Genomic DNA, 8,341 nt, shown 5'->3' with positions numbered 1-8,341 from the left:
TTTTACTCCGTCATTCGAGAAACATCTAGAATATTCCAACCAATCAGAGACGAGCAATGAAATTTCGACCAATAGGAAGCGAGTATTACTCCGTCAAATTTTCCACAGAGCAGCGAAGCTTCGAGAATGCACTAGATACTTCATAGTGACTATATAAGCTTACCAAAATCAATTATCTAAAATAAGGATACGATAAACATTAACACAAAGAAAAATTTTAAAGGTGAAAAACTAAAAATGGCAAAGCAAGCTGCTATTGGAATTGAGCTTGGTACAACCAACTCTAGTGTCGGAGTGTTTCAACACGGCAAAGTTGAAATAATTGCCAATGACCAGGGCAACAGAACAACACCCAGCTATGTTGCCTTCACTGACACAGAGCGCCTTATTGGTGATGCTGCTAAGAATCAAGTGGCAATGAATCCCAACAACACAATTTTTGATGCTAAAAGATTGATTGGCAGAAAGTTTGATGATGCTACAGTTCAAGCTGATATTATTATTATTCTTAATTCTTTATTATAAAATGTAAAAAAGCGACATGAAAGAAATCACAGGTTTATACTAAAGAAATAAGATGTACATATAAATATATATTATCAAAAGACTATAAAATTTGGTTTATTAAAATAGTTGTTAAAAATAATGAATAATAAAACATTGAAAATTTGTGGTTTAGAAGGTAGGCTCTTGAAGGGCAATCTTCTATGTCCCTTTGGCTGTGGATGCAGGGCTGGCAATTCTCTGCTCGACTAGAAAGTCGCTGAACAGCAGGTTGGTCAGCTTCAGAGAAGTGGAGTTCCTCCTGGAGTCTAGGAGCGACAATAAAAATTCCGCCAAAATTGTGTTGGCAACGCTGTTTAAATGAACTCCATTAGTTAGGTAGCTGGTAGGAAAGTTGCCTTTAAACACTTCCTGGAAGTGCATAAAGTATACACGGTTCTGGACAACGCCAGGACTTGCCTGTATGTAGTAAGAAAATGTTTTTGTGTAGGCAACCATGTCCAAAGGAGAACCATCCAGGCTGTTGATTGCATGTTCAGGTTCACTGCAGCAAGGGGTGACATGCCTAGGGGTAGGCCCCAGCAGGAAGATTCTGCCAGGGAAGCAGTCCAGAAGTGATCTGAGGACTCGTCCTAGGTCAAGGATGAGTAGGCCCATATCCTCATCCGTCGGTAGCGCAGGATCATGAAGATGGACAACACCACCTGCAGCTTTGTGACTAGCTTTATATAACATCAAGTTGCTCATGAAGCTAAGAATGCATATGTCATTCTTGTCGGCCGTCTTTAATAATGACTTATCTAATCTCCTTAAAAAATTAAGGAAATCATTGCTCTTAAAAGCTATAAACACCCTTGGTTTTAGTTAGGTTGATTAGCGACGGGGCAACAACTCTGAGGATGGAAGATCCTGCCAGGAAGATTTTCTTCCCGTGGTGGGGGCTGTCCGACAACCCTGCCAGGATATCATCTTTAGAAGGTGTGGAATGTCTGTCAATTAGATCCATGTCAACAAGTGTTTCTGTGAGGTTACAGAAGAAATTTGCTTGTAAGTTCTGAGGCATACCACCTGTCAAATTATCTTCAAAGCCCCCATAAAACATAGAGTCGCATTTAAGCATGTGATGGGCTGACTTAATAAAAATGGGTGGGGCAAGTACAGGAATTTTACAGGAATGCATACCGTTAGAATCGTCGCGGTAAGCATTTTTTCAACAATTTTACTCAAATTTTGCTCAACTCTTCTACATTTATATTCAGATTATTCAGTTCTGACACTATACAAGTGTTAATGTCCGTTTGTCCTACCGTTTCAGTGCCTTGCTTTTATGGATGCTGTGATCCTTGTTTAACTGGAAACTATTGTTTAATTTTTTTTTATAACATACATGTCAATGTAGCCGTTGCATCGTTATTACATATGTACTAGTTGCTCCGCCTCGAGGAGAAAGTCAAGAAATAACAGCGTAACAAGGATGACAACTTCCATAAAAGCGAAGCTCTGAAATGGAAGGTCAAACGAACATTAACACTTGTAGAATGTCAGAACTGAATAAAGTGAATATTAATGCATATATACAAAATTGTAAGTAAATTTGTTGTAATTAAATACAAGTTACTGTTTCAGGACATACTGCCGTTTTTAGGACTTGATTATAGAGATGCTTCGCACATAACACTATACCTTGCTGTAATAGGAATCAGTTCTAAAAAAATCAGATGAATAGGATAATTTTAACATTCAAAAATTTATTATTATTATTTAAACTTTATTATTAGAATATAAATTATAAAATGAGACATAGTGATAAAAATCAAAGCATAATACAAATACGAGTAAAATAAGATAAAAATAAATAAAAATTTGTTGTCAAAAAAGTAAAAAATCTCCTTGTTTTAAATGGACTTTCTGGTAATTATTATAGAGTTGCTGCGCTTTCTAAGTTGTACCTAACTGTAATAGGAATTAGCATGCAAAGTTTGAAATTGATAGGACAATTCTAACCTGTTCAAATTAACGAAAAGAGCTTTTAAAAACAACCAAAGACATTTTAAAAGTTTTTCTTGAACCATACAAGCAATTCGGACCAGCAATTTGCAACAATATCAACGTTCATGTAATTTCAGGTGTGATAATGAAGAGACTGGTAACACAAGTTACAATTAGTTGCTGTATTGTTCTAGTAATCATTTTATTTAACAGTAAATTATTTCATTAAAAACAATATTTGCTTCATTACAATATATTTTTTTTTTACAGGAATGACACCATCCATAAGTAGCGATACATGGCAGATGATTAGCTGTATAAAAATAGAAAGATAAAAAAGACTTAACACTAAGTTTAGCTCAGTTTTTTTAATTTTTCAAATTTAGATTTTTTTTGAAAAAAGACTTAAAACTAAGTTTAGCTCCGTTTTTTAATTTTTCAAAGAAGGCGTCTTAACTTTTTTTGCTTTTTATTTATAATAGCTAGCTGGTGCTTTTAGTACGTAGTTGATGTAAAATTTTCCATAGAATTCGGATATGCAATCGTTTTTTTTTGTAGACCTCTTATTTTTCAAGTAATTTAAGTTTTTAAAAAACAATTAAGTCGGTTATAAGGTACTAAAACGCAACAAAGTAAAAGAAGAAAATTGCCAGTATGAACAAAAATAGTAAGATCTTTAATTTGACACCTTACTTTTTAAGTTCTGTTGAGTAATTATTGAAATAATCTATTTTTTTAACCTCGGTTTAATAAAAACTTTGAATTTAAATATTTTCTCACACAGACATAAAAAATATGGGCTCATATATACCTTTAGAATCAGAAAAATATTACAAATCCTTTCTAAGCAAAATTGAAAAAATGTAAAAACTTAAAAAAATAAAAATGGCCTAAAATATTGTAGTTTTACAGGCAACACTTAATTGTAACTATTAAACTAGCCAATCAAAAATCTCAAAAATTGACAAATCAAGAAGCTTCAACTCAAAACTTAACCAATAGAATTGACAAAAAAAAGGATAATATTCATACAATATATACAATAGATACTATAATAAAAATAGTGATACTTACATAACATGTAAAGAATGAAAAATTATGAACAAATATGCTTCAATTTGTTTATAAACTTCAAAACAATGCAGTTAAAAATGCATTATTGTTTCCTGTGTTTAAAAAAATATCTGTTGCAGTGTATGTACATTTGTTTAGGTTTTGTTCAGGTTTTGTTCAAGTCAACCCCTTTGCCAAAAATTATGATTCTTAAAATAAACTTATATTTTTTATTATAATTTTATAAACCTTTTTCAATTTTGCTTAGAATGGATTTGTAATATTTTTCTCATTCTAAAGTCATATATTAACAAATATTTTTTATGCCTGTGAGAGAAAATATTTAAATTCAAAGTTTTTATTAAACCGAGGTTAAAAAATTAGATTATTTCAATAATTACTCAACAGAACTTAAAAAGTAAGGTGTCAAATTAAAGATCTTACTATTTTTGTTCATACTGGCAATTTTCTTCTTTTATTTTGTTGCGTTTTAGTACCTTAAAACCGACTTAATTATTTTTAAAAAAAACTTAAATTACTTCAAAAATAAGAGATCTACAAAAAAATGATTGCATATCTGAATTCTATGGAAAATTTTACATCTACTACGTACTAAAAGCACCGGCTAGCTATTCTAAGTAAAAAGCAAAAAAGGTAAGACGCCTTCTTTAGATTTTTTTGTTGGAAGTTTAAATCTTTTTTAGATAGTAGTAAATATTGAGATAGTATGAGGAAACTAAGTACACAATTTTAAATGAGTGCAGGGACTTAATAATATAAAATAATCTCTAGGTATACTGGTCCATCAAAACAGCACAGAGGTGGACACTTTTATTCAAAACATTGGTAAATATACCTTTCTAAAACTGTTCATTATTATAAGAAAAATTAAACCTTCATAAAAAAAATTCATCGGTCTATCTTTGAAAAGAGCTGAAAATTTTTTTTCTTCTATAATTTATGTTTTTCTAAGCAGTATCGTTAGAACGACAAACAATGTGAGATATAGAGTAGATTTTCATAGATTTGTAAAATTTTGGGGTATAGTCCCTTTCTTGACAACGCCTCTTAATGGGGCTTTTCGTCGTTTTTTCACATTAGCTTTTGGCAGATTATTTTAGGTTAGGTTAGGTGATTGCCGCAATTTTAAACTTAAGCTTTTCTTACATGTCTGCATAACGTATTAAAATTTCATAAAGATCCGCCGCCGTTTTCCCGCTGACAGCTGACTGCGGCGGCTGGAAGCTGCCAAGTACAGCTGCGGCCGCTAAAAATTTATATTTTGATATTTCTAATATAAATTCACATAAAGATAAACATATCTTAAATAAAAGAAGAGAAGAACACATTTTCCTATAGAATTGTGATGTCCTCCAGGGAATCACAAAAAAATGTTACAAAGTGGGATCTTTTGCAAAAAAAATGGGACATTTAGAGTAGACAAAAGTAAACTTCAATAAATAAGCTTGTATTTGAAGAAATGATGTAATTTTGCCTCTGTTAACTTCTAATGTGCATTTGGTAAGTACGTCTTGCTGTTTTGGAGGAGCGAAGCTACCCTATTTTTAAAAAATCTATAAAACGTCATAACTTTAGTTAGGATAGGAATATTTTAACAAAATCAACGTCTATGTAAATATTTCTTCAATGCAAACAATGTTTGTAAAGATAGATATAGCGTCAGGTGCACCCAGTACGAGTCCCGGCATTTTTAGGTAGGTCCAGTATAAGTAAAATAGGACACTTATAAGGCATGTTTTCAAAAGTTTTTTTTTTACAGATATAAACAACAATAACATAATTTTCAAAACACTTTTGACAAAAACGGGAGGCCCCAGGTTGTGAAAACTGTTTTATACACAATACATGTTGCATATTAATATTATTATTGCAAAACCCGGGGCCTCCTGTCCGCTTTTGGATAAAATGGAGAAAACTGATTTTTTGGGGTTAAAAATCTTAATATTTTTGGTGAAATTTTCTCACAAAATGTCAATTTACACCACGAAATAATTATTTTTTAAAAATTTTTCTTTATTCAGACATTGGTACAGGTATCTGAAAAGTACCTCAATCAAAAATTATTTGCATATGCTGAACATAAATGTATTTTTTGTTGCTTTGAAAAAATTGTGTAAAAAAATCTGGAAAATCATCAAAACTGAAAAGAAATTTTTCACTACCTATTTTAAAAATGGCATAAATCCGCCAAAAATTAATATTTTAAAAAAATTTCTTTTCTAGCTGTCTACTTACAGCCATTATTAAATCCTAGGATAGATAAAAGTCGATTTTAATTTTTTTGGATGTCCCGATTTTTTTCAAAAGATCGCACTGTGTGTTATGTTCAATCAATTGATCGCTAGATCATGAACGGCAGACTGACGGACCAAGTAAATTATAAATTAGTTGCTCATTGGAATAGGAAAAACACTTCATCTTAAATAGCATCCGAGAAAATCATTTTACTTCAGATGAGAAATCTAGGAATCAGTCGTTGGCCCATTCTTCATTTTTGTCAATAGTTAAAGGTAATAAATGATTAGTTTTTCATTAGTTGTCCACGGAAAGGAAAATTAAAATTTCTTTTGCTGGCTCCGAGGGGTTTTTAATACGACAGTTAATACATTTCATTTTTTAATGGATGGGGGGGGGGGGGAGGATAATTACCCAAATATATTTGTATAGCCCCCACTACAAACCTATAACATTATTATATAATTTGATCCAATATTAGATACTAGGGGATTCGCCCCTAACTTTAAGGGAATTCGCCTCAAGACGTGTTGGGAGGTCAAATCCCCTCCCTCCCCCAATTATTGTTCTAATCTGTGTAGTATTTATTTAATATCTTATTTTTCGGAAAACTTTAACATCACAGAAAATTTAAAGTTTTATGTAATACCTATAATTGCGACAGCTTTTAACATAGAGAACATATAAATTCTAACAATTACAAAGGTCCCTCAAAAATTTTGTATTACAGATTTAATTATATTCATTTATACTTCTCACCTTAACCTAATAAGCAGATATTTTAACAATATTATAATGTTCAGATAAAGACCTTCCCCCCGTAGAACCAATAAGAGCATGTGTAAGGTAAATTCATCTGTTTGTTAAGACAATGTAATACACTAATGCCTCTAGGCGTGATGGGAAATCCACCCCTCCCACATTTTTAATTTTGTGTACTGTTTGTCTAATATCAATTTTTGTGACAACATCACAGAAACTGAAAATTTTTATTTATAACACCTATATTTGCGATAATTTTTACAACACAAAAACTGTGATTTTTAACACATGCAAAAATCCCACCTGCAAATTTTTTGGGTTGAATAATAGCTTAATATTGGTTACTGAGTTCTTAAGCTTCAGACAGACAAACGCTGAGACAGATAGGCGTACATTGTTCTACTTTGTTTAATTGTTTTAAACAAGGACGACAACATCCATAAGCACATAACAAAGCTCAAAAAATAATTTTCAAGAAAAAATAGAGCGTAAGAATAGAAAAAAATAAGAATTATAGAAAACCACAAAACCCTTTTGTAAAATATTCATGTGTCTTTTGTTTCATATGATTATCTTCAATAGCAGCCAAGAAAATAGAAATATAATGGTTAAATTTATATTCTACATAGGATTGCAATACAACTAAAAGAAGCTTTTGATTGGTTACTTTGTATAAAAACTGCAAATGAGGTATAATACTTAACAAGGACTATTGTGTTTGATGAAATTCAATTGTTAATATCAGATATTTTTAAACACGAAGCTTTTCTATAATTGGCTGCGGTCCCTCCATCCTATTTAAATCAATTTCAAACATTGCATTATGATTCCTACAATAGCTAAGTATGATTTAGAAAACCTGGCAACTCTATAATTGTTTCCAGAATGTCCATTTAAAACATAATGAATTTAACTTTTTAGACAACAGCTTTTTTTGTAATTATATTATTTATCTGATTTTTGGAAATGATTCCTAGGACAACAATGTATTATATTATAAGGAAAGCATCTCTATAACCAAATACTAAAAATGAAATTTGACCTTTTACTGCAATAAATTTATGTAAATTTTGTTTAGACTTACATATTAATGTTCTGCTTACTAAGTTCTGACACTCTGCAAAAGTTATTGTTTTTTTTCTTCCATCTGAGAGAATAGAATGTATATTGTTATTCTTGTTCTTATACAAATCTTATTTACAGGCAATGTCAAACACTATCCATGATTTTACAGGTAAGATAGAATTTTAATACTAAATTTATTTTGCATCTATCTATATTTCTAGCAGCTACTCCCCTATGGGCCTCTAGGGGTATTTGTTGAAAGGGGGGAATGTTGGTTGACACTCTTTTTTTGGTGTAATTTTTTCCAGGGGCGATTCTCTTGGGAGGGTGAAAGTGTCCTCCTTTAAAATAATTTCAAACCTTAAATGGACCTATGAGAAACCTAACTGTAAAGGACTATATTGGTTTGCAGTTACATTGTTACTCTTATATAAAGATGAAAATATACATATGTATAGAATAAGTAGTTGATTAATTCCAAAAGTTGCAAGTATTTTAAAAAATCCTTTCTTTTTTTCTTGTTTAGAACCAATTTGGGAGCAAGAATTAACCTATTCACTGGTTGATATGATGCACGTATTTCCTGAAGCAGCTTTTATAGGTAATCTAGTGAGATTGACGTAAGCTGCGGACACAATGGTCATACGGATCTTGATTTCCAATTTTTAGAGAAGCTTCGCTTCTAACCCAAACAACAGCAGAAAATTCTATG

At 31.4% G+C, this 8,341-nt stretch overlaps 1 protein-coding gene across 1 annotated transcript; it reads left to right on the top strand.

Annotated features, from left to right (window-relative positions):
- The first annotated feature begins 230 nt into the window (after positions 1-230).
- On the top strand, positions 231-574 carry LOC145315044 (heat shock 70 kDa protein cognate 1-like). The gene has a single exon (XM_080155099.1). The coding sequence runs from the start codon at positions 238-240 to the stop codon at positions 523-525; it is 288 nt and encodes a 95-aa protein (XP_080011225.1). The 5' UTR covers positions 231-237; the 3' UTR covers positions 526-574.
- Positions 575-8,341: the final 7,767 nt, after the last annotated feature.

This window comes from Acartia tonsa, chromosome 3, assembly GCF_053477335.1.
Source record: "Acartia tonsa isolate MP-2025a chromosome 3, ASM5347733v1, whole genome shotgun sequence".
Taxonomy (NCBI): Eukaryota; Metazoa; Arthropoda; class Copepoda; order Calanoida; family Acartiidae; genus Acartia; species Acartia tonsa.
The sequence above is the reverse complement of the archived record's forward strand: the minus strand, read 5'-3'. Positions and strand labels throughout refer to the sequence as shown.